The 14,518-nt window shown below is 58.4% G+C and overlaps 3 protein-coding genes across 3 annotated transcripts; 1 reads left to right on the forward strand and 2 right to left on the reverse strand.

The window, feature by feature from the left end:
* Positions 1-116: 116 nt before the first annotated feature.
* LY79DRAFT_667049 (uncharacterized protein) lies at positions 117-8,252 on the reverse strand (the record flags this gene model as incomplete). Its single annotated transcript, XM_060563314.1, has 3 exons — positions 117-1,256; positions 2,764-6,378; positions 6,432-8,252. 3 exons carry the CDS (start codon positions 8,250-8,252, stop codon positions 117-119), a joined length of 6,576 nt encoding a protein of 2,191 aa, XP_060417733.1.
* Positions 8,253-9,265: 1,013 nt separating this feature from the next.
* LY79DRAFT_667050 (Nse4 C-terminal-domain-containing protein) lies at positions 9,266-10,670 on the reverse strand (the record flags this gene model as incomplete). Its single annotated transcript, XM_060563315.1, has 2 exons — positions 9,266-9,477; positions 9,533-10,670. The coding sequence occupies 2 exons, from the start codon at positions 10,668-10,670 to the stop codon at positions 9,266-9,268; spliced, it is 1,350 nt and encodes a 449-aa protein (XP_060417734.1).
* A 628-nt stretch (positions 10,671-11,298) lies between these two features.
* On the forward strand, positions 11,299-14,259 carry LY79DRAFT_508701 (phosphatidylinositol 3; the record flags this gene model as incomplete). The annotated part of the gene is made up of 4 exons (XM_060553970.1): positions 11,299-11,357; positions 11,455-11,541; positions 11,593-11,694; positions 11,754-14,259. 4 exons carry the CDS (start codon positions 11,299-11,301, stop codon positions 14,257-14,259), a joined length of 2,754 nt encoding a protein of 917 aa, XP_060417735.1.
* Between the last annotated feature and the right edge of the window lie 259 nt (positions 14,260-14,518).

Raw genomic sequence — 14,518 nt, forward strand, 5'->3', positions numbered from 1 at the left:
TGGGGGGAAAAGAAAAACGAAAAAAAAAAACCCCCCGAAAAAAAAAACCGAAAAAAAAACCCCGCAAGCGCCATCATGCAAACCACGAGAATCATCATCAACACGCGGTGCCCTTCCTACTTCTTGTGACCGGCCAAGTGCCACTCAAAGACGTTCCTGAACCTCTCCTTGCCGTCGCCCTGGATGACGTCGCCGTGGCAGGGGACGATGGTGTCAAAGTCCCAGGCGTCGATGCGGCGGATGCTCTCGTTGAAGGCGGCGCGGTCCTTGCTGCTGATGACGTACCACTGGAAGCGCCTGGTCCACCTGAGGTCGCCCTGGGTGGTCTGCATGCCGCCAAAGAGGCGGTTGGCGAGGCCGGAGGAGGTGTCCCTCTCGGCCTCGGGGACGCGGGAGTACTGTTCGGTGGGGGGCAGGTTGAAGAGGAGGTCGGCCTGGATCAGGAGGCGGTCGGGCCGGTAGAAGAAGGCGATCTCCTTGTTGGGATGGGAGTCGACGTACTCGCACTCGAAGTCGGCGTCGAAGTCGGGGCCGACGGCGGGCTTGTCGGCGGGCTTGAAGACGACGGCGAACTCGTCGGCCGGGTCGATCTTGGGGTCGCCCGTCTGCTTGGCGCGCTTCTGGGGCAGGCCGTCGGGGCCGACGAGCTTGGCGGCGGGGAAGGCGGCCTTGTACTCGGAGAGGAAGATGTGGTGCTCGGCGTCGGGGGCGACGATGTAGGCGAGGTCGCCGCCCTTGTCGGCGATCTTGGCGCGGACGTCGTCGGTGAGGGCGACGGGGGAGAAGATGGCGAGGCGGCCCGAGGTCAGGCGGACGAGGGTGCCGCGGCCGCCGATCTTGACGGCGCCGAAGCGGGAGAAGGGGACGGAGAAGGTGGTGATGTTGGGGGTGAGGTCGCGGATGACCATGACGTCAGCCGGGTTCTGGGGGATGAGCTTCTGCGACATGGTGCCGGGCGGGGGCGCGAACCGGTCCTTTGGATTGTGGGAGTGAGGCCGGGAGGGTTGCTGCTGCTGCTGCTGGTCGGGAGAGTCGAGGGTGGCGTGCTGGCCCTGGTTAGGGGTCTGGCAGGCGTTGTTGGTGTTTGCGTCTGAGTGAGAGGACGAGGAGGAGGCTCCGGCCGTCGATTCCTGGCCCCGAGAGTGAGCCTGCGACGACGGGTTGTGGCTGGCCGTGAAGGCTCTGCGGTGGAGGGCCGAGGAGGGGTTGAGGGCGCGACGGGCGTGGGCTGATACGGCCGGGTGTCTGAAGACTCTCTGAATGGCGCGAGTGTTAGAAGCTGTGATGTATGTGTACGTGTGAGTGTGAGGTGCGTGTTAACTGGTGATGAGGGGGTTTGATGTTGCGTACGATGTATACAATTAATTTATACTGAGTCGAGACCAGAGAGTGTGGGAGGAGGGCATCGGCGGGTTTTATGTGTGAAGCAATGCGACAGGCATTGACACTTGACCTGACTGGGATGAATTGAAGTAGGAAGGAGATCAAAGCAACTGTCAGTGACGGAAAAGAGCACGTACCATTTTGGGGGGGGGGGGGGGGAATTGGACGAATCGGTCGTTCTAGAAGTGTGTTTGTAGGTTGGTACGGAGTACCTTTTGCGTGACTATCCTGGGTCAACGGGTGAATTGATGACGACCGCGAAGCCTCTTCGCACGTGGTATATGGTATTTGATATGTGGAATTGATATCAAATAGGTACGCGGCAGTAGTACGATGTAGTGTAGTAGTTAGTTGGTCGTGTCTGCACAGGGGGGGGCCATGACATCACGAGCCGAGGGGGTGTGGGTACCGCATCAGAGTGACATATTCCATAGCGCCTTAGGGGCTCAAGTACCTGCATACCACTTTCTCTCTCTCTCTCTCTCTCTTTCTCTCTCCCTCTCCCTCTCACTGTAGCACACACACACACACACTGTAGCACACTATTTACCTGCCGGCAGTATCCGCAGTCGTCAGGTCATCGCGGCCGAGGCACAGTCGGGGTCGGTCGATCGCAGAGTCCGTAAATGGGTCTTCCTGTCTTGGTAATCCGTCCAACAAGCCCCTCCCTGCCTTGGTTCCCGCCCCCCCCCCTCCCTCTCTCCGTGCGCAAAGCGCGCTGCGATTCCGCCCAGCATCCAGTTCTCTGCCCGAATCTTGCGGGAACCGGGGACTCGAGTCTATCCGTTGGAATAGTTTGGAATCCGAATGGGGCGACCGCCAGTGGGGGGGGGGGGGGGGGAACCGAGGCACTGCGAACCGGCTAGGCCGAGAACGGCAATCTTCTGGACGACGCCGGGGTGGGCGCGTCTTTTCGGTCCGCGCTAAGCCTTTCGCGGAAAACCCACCCCTTCCCAGGGCCCCGGGACGGAGGCGCCGGGCGCTGGTCTCGATTCCAAATCACGGCGCCGGGCTGGCTGTCAGAATTACACGTCAAGGACGACTTGGTCTTGGTCCCTTCTATTCTTTGGGTTCGCCCGACACGCACAGCACCACGAAGTGACAAATACCGTTGGAAGAAAATGTGCAAAGCTAACGTACCCCTGGCTGGCGATCCGAACGGAAAATAGTTCACTGACTGACTAGTCGATTCCCTGTACTGGTCCGCACACACACACACGCACACACGCGCTACACCCTCTTCCAAAATCAGACGGAAACCTTCTCACCAACTGCCAAAACCAACCCGTCAAGGCTTCCCCCAGTTGCCCCCCCCCCTTCATAGGGACCCCCCGCTCATGGCCTGCTCTACCACCACCACCACTCCTCCCCGTCCCCGACGGCCGCGCTGTACGGAGCCGTCCCGCGCAGCCGCATGTCCACCCCGCCGAGCCCGAGCCACGTCGACCGCTCCGGGTGCAGCGCGCGCTCGACAAAGTACGCCCGCGTGTACCCGTTGGCCATCTCCCAGACCCGCTGCACCGCCCACGTCGCCGCCAGCACCTGGTACGTGTAGTACAGCAGGCACAGCATCCCCGCGTCCTTGACCACCGTGGCCACCCGCTGCGGCGGCGGCGCCGGCCCCGGCGGCCCGGGCTTCCACCGCCCCTCCGGCAGGAAGAAGGCCGCGTAGTACGCCAGCCCGCGCAGCCCGCACGCCGCCGTCTGCTCCCACGACAGCAGGTGCACCCGCGCGCAAGCCCAGAACGCGAGCCCCAGCCGCGCCGCGTAGTGCCGCCCCTCGTTCCGCATCTGCTCCCGGATGTCCGCGTCGCCCCGCATGACCCCCAGCAGCCGCCAGAGCAGGAGCCCGTCGTCCTCGTCCTCGTCGCCCGGCTCTCCCGCCGCCGTCTCGCTGCTGGCGCCGGCCCCGCCGCCGCCCTTCCCGCAGCACGAGTGGTACTTCCTGTACACCCTCCTCACGTTCCGGACGACGTCCTGGGCGCCGGTGGGGAGGCCGTCGAAGGTGGGGTTCTCCGAGGCGTCGCAGAGCCCGACGCAGGGACAGGCGCACCGCCGTCCGCCCCCGATGGTGCTGTCGGAGCCGACGGAGCCCTCGCCGTCGCCGGTATCGCGGTCGTCGTCAGGATTGCCGCCGCCAGGCCCTCCCAATAGCGCCTTGATCACCTTCATAGACGGCAGCGGCAGCGGGCGTACCCAAGTCGATCCCTTCCAGTAGCCGGCTTTTGCCGTCTGCCATGCCCCGTTTGCAAGGTAGCGGTAGAGGGTCCGCTCAGGGTCGTCATCGAGGTCGTCTAGGTTGTCGATCCACTCGGCCAAGTCCTCCTCGTGCTCGTCGATGGCACTCCGGAGGGCCTCTTCGTCCTTCTGCAGGTTCGTCTGTGTCTTGCTGACCTTCTTCCTGAGCCTGGCGATCCGCCTGCGGATTGCGGCGGGGTCCTTTGCGTCTTTTTCGCCGTTGTCGGATTCCTCATCGCTGGGTTCCTCACCGCCGTTGTTGTCCGGCTCGGCCGTCTTCTCGTCGGCATCGTCCGCTTCGTTGAGCCTCTTTTTGAGGGCCTCGATCTCGGCCTCGAGTGCGCATACCAGTTGGATGGCGGAAACCTCGTCGTCCCGGGACCGCTGCTTCCGCCGTCTCAGCACCTCAAACTCCTCGCACGTCTCCCTGATGCCGCGCAAGGTCGCGGCGCGCTCATCCTCCTCGTCGGAGGAGGACTCGGTGGTGGGCGAATCGGGCACCTGATCGCCTGGAGGAGATGAATGCGACGCGTCATCCGTCGAGCTGTCGGGCGTCTCGGGGCGGTTGGGCGTCGGGGTTTCCGAGGCCCTTGCGATCCGCGAAAGGCTGATGCGGCGAGCAAGCTCCTGGTCTAGTTTCTCGACGATACGAAGCTGATAGTCCTGCAACGCGGTCGCGGTGTCCTGCAAGCGCAGACCCGATTCTATGCTTTGCTTGAACGTGAAATATGCCTTCAAGTATGCCCCCGTCGGGCCATGGGGCACTTGGGCCACCGGCGTCATGTCCTCGGCGTATGGCCCCCCGGCTGTCTGCGTGACTGCATCGCAGGGTCTCATCCTTAGGAGCGCCTCAGTGTGCGGGACGTCGTACAGCTGATCCTGGAGCGATGCCACCATCGTATCCGAAGCGCCGAGCTGGGCCTTGAGTTCGTCCATAGCCTTTGTGTGCTCGAGCTTGATCCTCGCTAATTCGGACGCGTGGCCGCGACCCTCTTCTTCCGCCGTTCTGAGCCGGGCCTCGAGTTCGTTGACGGTATGTTGGTGCCAGAGTCTGAAGCGTTTCAGCTCGTCCATGCGGTTATCGAGACGCGTCGTGATATCCTCAGCCTCCCACCTAAAAGTCTCCATGGCATCGTCGTATTCCTTCTTCAAGTTGTCCAGCTCGGTCTGTTTGGACCTCAGCGCGGCCGCGCGGGTGCCTTCCCAGACCCCGCGGTATTCTACCTCGCGGCGCCTTGCCGCTTCTTTGCTGGCGCTGTACTTGGCCGCGCTCAGTTGCCGCTGCAGGTCGGCAACCTTCTCCTCGAGCCTGTCGATTTCTTTGTGGAGGTCTTCGTCCTGGCTGTCGTCACCATCGCTTTCGCCATCCCGGCGTTCCCTCAATGCGGCAAGCTCCGCCATGAGTTCCTTGTCGTGGGCGCGGCAGTCGTCGAGTGCTTTTCTCTTCTCCTGGAACTCTTCGTTCTTCTTCTCGAGCTCCTCTTTTGTTTTCCGGATCACTTCGTTCATCTCCTCCATGTCGCCGTCCATCTCTCCTAGCTCTTCGTTGTTCTCGAGCCCCTCTTCCAAAGCGGCGCTTGCTTGTCCGATCCCCTCTCCTGAGTGCCGACGGGCCTTCAAGTCCTCCCAGAGCTGCCGCCTCTCTTGCTCCAGCTGGCTTCGTTGTGATTCAAGCTGCTCGATGATCGCTTGAAGAATGGTGGCCGTGGTCCGGACATCTGCCAGCTGTTGGTGTGTTCTGCCAAACTGACTTTCGGCTTCTTCGACGCGTTGCGACAATGTGGAAACGAGCTTCAGATAGCCTTGCGAGTCGTTGGTAGAGCTGGAAATCGCCCCCTCATCGCCTGCGCCTTCTCCCTGCAGTATGACTCTTGTTTCGGCCCATTTGACTTTTGCTCCCACTTTGCTGGCCTTTGCCTGGACTGCTTGAAGCCTTTCCTTGAGAAGCTCGTCAATCCTTTGTTGCAATGACAGCTCGTCTTTCACCTTTCTGAGCTCCCTTGAGCGTCGCCTCGCCTCTCTTTTCAACGCCTCAATCTCCATGTCCGCCTGCTGCCGGTGAGCCCGGCGTTCCTCAAGGTCGGCTTGCATGTCTACCGGCTCGACTGCTGAGGCGCCCTGAAGTCGCTGTTCGTCTCGCTTGGCGGCGTCTTGCGTTGGTGTCTGAGCCCTGCACTCTGATGCGTCGGGTTCCTCGCCGGAGCCTCTGCTGGTCTCGGCGGTGTCGGCGGCCTCCTTCAGTTTGTGGATTTCGTCTTGTAACTCTTCGATTCTGTCCTTCTGCTTCTGCGTCTCTCCCTCCAGTTCTTTGAGTCTCATGTCGGCTTCGTTGCGTTGTCTTTGGCACTCTTTCAGCGTCTCGCCAAGCTTGGCAGAACCTTCTCTGCTGGTCTCAGCGGCTTCCTTCAGTTTCTGGATCTCGCCTTGCAGCTCGTCAATTTCGTCCTTCTGCTTCTTCGTCTCTCCCTCCAATTCTTGGAGTCTCTGGTCTGCTTCCTTGCGGCAAAGTTGGCACTTGTCTAGCGCCTTCTGCAGCTCAGCCGAACCGTCTACGCTGGGCTCGACGACCTCGGCGGCCTTCGTCAGCGTCCGAATCTCGTCTTGCAACGCTTCAAGTTCGTCCTGATGCTTCTTCGTCTCGCCTTCCAATTCCTCGACTCTCCGCTCCGCTTCATCGCGACGGATCTGGCACTCGTCCAGCAACTGGGCAAGCTCCGCAGAACCGTCTCCCCGGCCCATCAGAGTGCATTCGGAAGCCTTAATCTTCATCAGCAACAGACCCAAACAGGGGCAAGAACGGCTGAACTTACTATGGAGGATTCCCTGTCGAGTTCACGGAACTCGCCTGCGAGATTCTGTCCCACAGGCGGGCTCGTGGGCTCCGACGCCTGCGACCCGTCCAGCCCGAGGCCGGCGGCCGCCTCCCCTCGCGCGACGAACCCTTCTGATGATGTCTGAGATGGCTGGCGGTCGGGCTCGACTACGGCGCGGAGGTATCTGCGGTACTCGCCTTCTCCAACCAGGGCCTTGAGACTGGCCTCCTCGGCCTCCCAGATGTTGAACATGTTGTGGGCGGCCTCGTCCACGGCGAGGGCGTAAAGGGGCATGAACTCCTCCATGAACATCTTTCGAGCCCCTTCAAAATCCTCTATAGCCCTGTCGCGTTCCTCCTCGGCCTGTTGTATTTGCTCTCGCATCTTTTCCATGTCGCCTCTCGCGTTATCGAGAAGCTTTTCGTACTTGTCTCGCGGCATGATTTCGTTGTCTACCCGGAAGGTGACGGGCTGTCGTTCCGCTTCGGCCTCGGCGGCCTTTCGCAGCTGCTCCTCCTTCTCATGTCGGAGCGCTTCGATGAGCCTCTTGTACTTCTCGTTCTCGTCTTGCATTCTAAGGAGGTATTCATCTTGATGCCTCATCTGTGCGGTGTTTTCGTCGTCCTTTTGTTTTCGAGATGCTATCATCATTTCAGCCTGCCTCTCTAGGTCTGCTTTGTCTCTGTTCAAATCTCTCAGCTCCTCGTGCAGATCGGAGATCGTGGTTCTCAACGTTTCCACGTCGACAAATGGGGCAGCCTGACGGTTGCTCTGCCGGGCTTCCTCCAACGCGAAGTTGAGCTTCTGCATCGATATTTCTTTTTCGTTGCGTTCGCTCTCAGCTGCTTCCAACTTCTGTCGAAGTTCTCTCAGCTCCGAGGTCGCCTCATCTCGCTCAATCGCGCAGCTCTCGACTCGGGCTCTGAGATCTTCGATGTCGGACTCGTGCGCCTGTTTGGCGATGGATTCGAGCTCTTCCAACTTGGCGTCCTTCGTCTTGGTGGCCTCTTCCAGGGCAAACTTCTCCCTTTCGAGCGTCGCTTGTGCCGATGTTGACGTGTCAAGTTTGGCCTGCGTACTTTGCAGATTGTTTTCTTTGTCACGGCACTCCTTGGCCAACCTCGAAGCAAAGTCCTTGAAGAGTGCGTCGACGGTCTTGAGTTTTGTCTCGGATTCTTCATCTGACGGATGCTCCATGAGTGCAGGGGGAAGGTCGTATGCTTCCGTGAGCTCTCTTAGGTAGCTCTTCATTTCCTGAAGCCGCCCCTGTTCTGCTGCGTGTCTTGTTCTTGAGTCGGCCTCAGTTGTCGAGGAGTCGGATTGCGGCGAAGAAGAAGTGACGTTGTCCCGAGGACCGGAGCCTCCCCGCCCTGAGACGCTCGGGTCTTGGGATGGTGGCATGGATGTTGTATCTTGCTCAAGAATCTCGTCGGTCTGCGCAGGTGCTGGCGGCGCAACTCGGCGAGGCGATGACTGTCGCATAGCTGTCGGATTCGCAGCCCGTGACGGAGTGTTGCTTTGAGACGTATCTCCAGCTGACAAGGCCTTGGCCGCTGCACCATGAGCAGCTACCTTTGCCCATGTGATCGTTTTGGTGCCCCTGGTATTCTCTGGCGGCGGAGGTGGCACGCTATCGGTGGCGTTTCGTGCTTCTTTCGACTCATGTGCCGGTACCGCCAAGGGGCTCTGCTGTGGGATGGGCTGGCCACGTTGGTGGCCTTCTTGGGGTTGGTTTGCGGAAGAAGATGCTGCCCGGGAGCCGGTTCGGCCTGGGGAAAGGTCCCTACTCGAGGCGTCCCCGTCTGGGTCTCCGGCCATATTGCCGTCTTTGTCAGTGTCTCTCGGTAGGGTGGACTCACAACCTCTTGTGTTCCTCTGACAAACTTTTGTCCTGTATGGGCTATCTGACACTCCCGCTTTTGAGAAATGTCGAGAGAAAGAAAGCAGGAGAATGGTATGAAACTGGTGCAAGACGGAGAAAGATGATCAAGGGCTTTGATTCTTGAGCAATGCCATACTTATGAGATGGCGCAAGTCCACGACTCTGAGGGCTTGATCCGGCGATGCGAAGCTGGGAATTGTGTGAAGCAAACTTCCCAGAACCTCTTTCAGACTACTACGCACAATATTGTACGGTTAAAACGCCTGAAAGTCTTTGAAGCAGCAAGTCCATACTTCGGGCCCCGACGGATATTGCAACTGCGCCGTTTGCGTGTCTGCATGTGCCATTGTTGTGGCCACTGGGGCCGTTGAATTGCCGAACGTTGGATGGTCCTTTTGAGCTTTGAGATACAAAGTACTACTTGGAAAGGCGAGCATTCGCGCCGGAAAAGGAGCGCTGTTTGTTACCAGGAGGTCAAACAATGAATTCAGGCGCCGGTAAAAGACTTGGCAATGCCCGATGATGATTGCCCACAAACCCTGCAATTCTTATCCGTCATGAATGGACCTACCCAGCTTGCCTCTTAGGGTCACCTTTGTTTTCGTCCCATTCAATGGAGTCATGGAAAATCGTTTAATGGGTCGCCAGTAGGTGTAGGAGACTTGCGCAAACGCCGAGTGTAAAGAAGCTAGGGATCGTGAAGGGTATCTGCAAGGGACACCAATCGCCCTTCAAATCCATTGGTCGGGTCTCAAGCCCTGACTATTCCCGCTCCTCTAAGAAACGCCTTGGGGAGGAAAAAAAAAAGAAGGAAAGCTACTAAGTAAAGCTCATCCAGATATACGCCATCATAATCCGCCAACCAGGTATTCTTTGCGTCATTCAGCACTAGGTGACGATGGACTGAGAATTTATTGCCAAAACGCCATGTTTGCTGCCATGCCCATTATCAGCTGTACCATCCTCTGGCACCAGGGGCTTGTGTTGATCCCCCTTCTTTGCGATGTGTGATCATGGGCTCCTGAATGTCGAAGGTATCGATGATGTCTTGCCAAGTTTGCATATCCATGGAGAAGATGGCCTGCTGCTTAGCCGTTTCGCGCTTCACTGCTGCGCGCCCGGCTGTGCCATCTTCATCTACGTCGTCGGGTTGAAAGGGGCCTGGTTTCGTTGGTTAGCAGACTCATATTGGCAGGGTCTTCGGGGACTGGCTTACTGAGAGACGGATACTCGTCGCTGTCGAATTCAATCTTGACCTTTCCGTCGCGGATGAGGAAACTGACGTAGAACATGTTCTCGACCGTCTGGCCGAAGGATTTGGGATTGACGACGAAGCGAAGCAGGTCAACGCCTCCGGTATCGCGAAGGCCGTGCTTCTGCATGAGCGCAATCTGTTCTTCTTCGCTCATGTCGTTTTTGTCAAAAATGTCATAGAGCTTCGTCTGGATATCGCCTTGGACGCTCTGCAGCTGCTTCAGAATCTTACCGCAGATGGCGGTAAGATCGTTCTCCTTTTTCGCCAAGTCCTCAACATTCAGCACCTCGGGCCTCGTTTCGGCGAGGTTGTTTGGTCTGAACGGTGCGCTTCGCTTCGCAATCTTCCGGACCTTCTTCTCAACGGACAGAGGGCCGAGAAGGAAACCAGGCAGGGCAGGGCGGCGGATGTTGGGCAGCGAGGCGAAACGTCCGAGATGGGCCCAGTTGAATGCTTCGTCGCTTCCCTCGTCCTCGTCGTCGTGCGAACCGCCTCGGGTGCGGCGTCGCCGTCTTTGGGTGCTTGAGAGCTCTGGCGCTGCATCGTCGGCGATCCCACCGGCTTGCCGCATGTAAGTGCAGCACTTGGAAACGAACTCGTCCACGTCCACGCCCTCGGTTGAGCTTCCTTGCATCAAGCGAACAGTCTTTCGGTATGACAGGTCGACGGCGCTGACAAGCAGGCGGGAATCGATGGTTGCTTCTGTGGTTTGCTTGACACCTCTGGCGACTTGCTGGGCCATCATCAATGTGTCTTTGAGTCCCGTTGAGCCCGGCAGCATGTACTCCTCCATATTCTCCGCGATGCCTTTCTGAAGGTCTCGCAGCTTGCGCTGGATTTCTCGGCGCTCCTCCATCGGCTGGTCAGGGTCGTAGACATCCGAGTCGTGGTCCTCGCCTCTCTCGACGGAGCGGGTCGCTCTCCGGCGGGCGGGGTGGACTCCATTTGCTGTATCTGCGCGCTTCCTCTTCCCAACGGAAATATCACGACCCTTTCCTTTGTCTCTGTGAGCGAGTTGACCACGCGCGGGGCCCCGCGCATCATCTTCACTCGAGGATCCGGAGGAAGACGACGACGAGCCACCCACTCTCGCCGGCATCTTAGTCGGATTATAGGGTGAGGAGGAGGTGCTTGAAAGGTGTCGTCGGCGGATCAATCAGACGGCTGGGCGTGTCAGTGTGGCGCACGTGCAAGTACACGTAGAAGAGGAAGATGGCGGTTTCGGTAATGTATCGTGGGTATCAATGATGTGGGATTTGAAGGAGGAACTCGCGCGTCGGATCGCAAGACGCGACAGGCATTTCCCAGAGGGGGCGCCAGGGACCCTCCCACTCAACGCGCTCAGCAAGGTCCAACAAGGTCTAATTGATTAATTGGTATCCGTATCGCGTGGAGAAAGGTGGCTGATGCCTCTTATCGATACGCGATAAAGATCTCGATTGTGGCTTGAGCGGGGTACTTCCTACTTACAGTTAGGTACCTACCGGCCGACCACCCCCTGTCCTGTTAGCAGCCACGGCGCAGCTGAGGTGCGCGTGCCCCACTGAAGCTTCCCGCTGGTGCTGCTGTCTGTCAGCTGCCTATCGGTGGTTACAATGTGCGGTCGACTTGCGCTACGCCAACCACCGACCACCTTCGTCGCATTCGCTCCAGACTACAACTATCTGCAGTTTCCCACCTTCATCGCATAATGGACTCGTGACCTTGAACAGGCTCCTGTTGTCAAGATGGAGCCGTTCTCATTTGCGAGCTCCGAGTCGCTGGATTTCCCAGTGAGCATCCGAATGTATGTGCCCTGCCCTGCCCTGCCCTGCCCTTCCAGAGCGTTGTCCCACCCACATGTCTAGAGTGTGCGCGACTGACGGTGGGCGTTTCTGCTGTAGAATCAACCTAGAGGGCGACGAAACACCATTCTTACATTCGACTCTCCTGGAAAAGGCCGAGCTGAGGCACATTGGCTCCAACCAGAGGTACCGAACAGCTTCCTGCGCCGTTGCTGGTCGCCGTCGCTGACCTGCTAGTTCCCACTCCGATCTCTACGTCACCGTTCAAGTATGGGCCGGCTCCAAACCCTTGACGGTGCCTGTCCAAACTGCCTACAAATCTTTCCGCACTGAGAGAAGGTGAGTGATGAAGTCGGGGGCTCGCGGCCTGGAGAGGCGCTGACATGCTGCTGTAACAGATGGAACGAATGGCTCACGCTGCCGATTAACTACAAAACCCTCCCTCTGAACTCCTGTCTGGCCATCACGTTATGGGACTCGTCTCCCGCTGGAGGGAAACACGCGAGAGGTCATGCGATTCCCTTCGGAGGCACGACGCTACCGCTCTTTGACCGAGACAACCAGGTGCAGAAAGGCCGACAGAAGTGCATGGTACACCGACACAAGAACGCCGACGGCAACGACAACACGACCACGCCCGCGGTGCCCCGCAAGAAAAGGGATGGGTCGAGGAAGGGGGAGGCTCCGCCGGTAGATAAGGACGCCGAAGAGCTGGAGCGCATGGAAAAGCTGTTCAAAAAGCACGAAATGGGCGAGATTCCGAGAGTCGACTGGCTTGATCAGCTCGTCTTCCGGGGGTTCGAGAAGCGTGGTCTGCAGTCGGCAAAAGCTTCACTGAAGACCATGCAACGTCAGAGGGCAACAAATGGGGATGCGCCCGAGAAGGAGAGAAGCACGGACGACGAGAACGGCGTCGTGGACACCGAGTCTCACCCGGGGTTCTCCAAGTTCCAACTCAACGTCGAGTTGCCGCGATTCGATTTCCCCGTCGTTTTCGCCGACTTGGAGTACGACCCTCCGCCAATCTCAAACCTGCAGCACATCTCTGCTTCTCAGTCCAACGTCATGCTGAAGCCACCTCCCGAGGTACAGTTTGGGCCCGGTATCAACGCGCTTGGTGATGCGGCGGGCGGCCCTGGTAGTCGGCTGATGAAGGTCTACGACCCAGAGGTCGGTGCTCGCGACAACCCGGCCGAGAGCAAGCACAGGAGACTTGTCAGAAGCCAGCATCGTCACGGCGTTCTCGACAAGGACCTCAAGCCGAATGCCAAGGTCCGCGATGAGCTGAACCTCATCATGTCCTATTCGCCAACGCATACCCTGACCCCCGAGGAAAAGGACCTGATCTGGAAGTTCCGCTACCATCTTACTCGCGACAAACGCGCAGTCACAAAGTTTGTCAAATCGGTTAACTGGCAGGACCAAAGCGAGGCCAAGCAGGCCGTGCAAGTTTTGGGACGCTGGACCGAGATTGACGTTGACGACGCCCTCGAGCTGCTTGGTCCCACCTTTGACAACCAAGCTGTTCGGGCATACGCCGTGGAAAGACTGCGCAAGGCGGACGATCATGAACTGCTGCTGTACTTGCTTCAGCTGGTACAGGCACTCAAGTACGAGCACATCCGGGCAGACTCTTCCCAGGAGGCCATCCAGGACTCTTCATTGGCCAAGTTCTTGATATCCCGCGCAGCCGGCAACTTCCTTCTTGGCAACTACTTCCACTGGTACTTGATGGTTGAATGCGACGATCACAGTCCCGAGCAAGGGCTGGATAACCGCAACATCTACCGAAAGGTGGCTTACGACTTCATGACGGAGCTGGTGAAGCGACCAGACGGCGCCGAGTCGAGGAAGACCCTTTTGAGACAGGCCGAGCTGATCGCGATCCTGTCCAAGATCTCAGGGGAGGTCAAGACGTCGCATGAGTCCATTGCGAAGAAGACGGATCGCGTCAAGCATTTCTTGGCAGACCCCAAAAACGAGATCTTGACTATCGACCCGCCGCTGCCTCTGCCCCTCGATCCCGCCATGCTGGTCGTTGGCGTTGTCCCCGACGAAACAACCGTCTTCAAATCGTCCTTGTGTCCTATCAAGGTCACGTTCAAAACTACCACGGGAAAGAAATACCCAATCATCTTCAAAACCGGCGACGACCTGCGCCAGGATCAACTGGTCATCCAGATCATCACTCTTATGGACCAGCTACTACAGAAGGAAAACCTGGACCTGAAGCTGTCCCCATACAAGATCCTGGCCACAAGCACGACAGCAGGCGCATCCCAGTTCGTCCCGTCGGTCAGCTTCCAGAGCATTGCTTCGAAGTACAAGAACAACCCGGCACTGACGTACCTGAAATCCAACAACCCGGACGACCGGCAACCTCTGGGTCTGCGGCAGGAGACGCTGGATACGTACGTCAGGTCTTGCGCAGGATACTGCGTCATCACCTACATCCTGGGTGTCGGCGACAGACACCTGGACAACCTTCTCCTGGCGCCCGACGGACACTTCTTCCACGCAGACTTTGGCTTCATTCTTGGACGGGATCCCAAACCGTTTGCGCCGGTGATGAAGCTCTCGAAGGAAATGGTGGACTGCATGGGCGGCGTCAACTCGGAGCACTTCAAACAGTTCAAGCAGTATTGCTTCCTGGCATACACTGCCCTGCGCAAGTCGTCCAACCTGATTCTGAACCTGTTCAGCCTGATGGTGGACGCCAACATCCCCGACATTCGCCTCGAACCCGACAAGGCTGTTTTGAAGGTCCGCGAGAGGTTCCACTTGGAGTTGACCGAGGAGGAGTCAATGCTGTTCTTTGAGAGGATAATCGAAGATACCCTTGGCGCAATTGCACCGGTCGTCATTGACAAGCTGCACGAACTTGTACAGGCTTTTCGGAATTAGCGGGACTCTCTGCATGTCAGTGGCGGCGCATAGTACGGCGTTGAGTCTACTTCAGATAGAGTTGCAGAGTTAGTTGTGTTACGGACGCCTCACGAAAACACTCAATCTAACTTCTGGGCCCAAGGCTCTCTCGCCACCGACTGATGAGTTTCTTATATGCCGATGGCTTTCCCGGCCTAGACATGTATTTACCGACGGGAACGCGCTCCCGAGAGTATGCCGAAGCTCATGGATCTTTAGGGGTCCAAGCTACCTATCC

Source organism: Colletotrichum navitas (assembly GCF_030913465.1).
Source record: "Colletotrichum navitas strain CBS 125086 chromosome Unknown LY79scaffold_10, whole genome shotgun sequence".
Classification (NCBI taxonomy): domain Eukaryota; kingdom Fungi; phylum Ascomycota; class Sordariomycetes; order Glomerellales; family Glomerellaceae; genus Colletotrichum; species Colletotrichum navitas.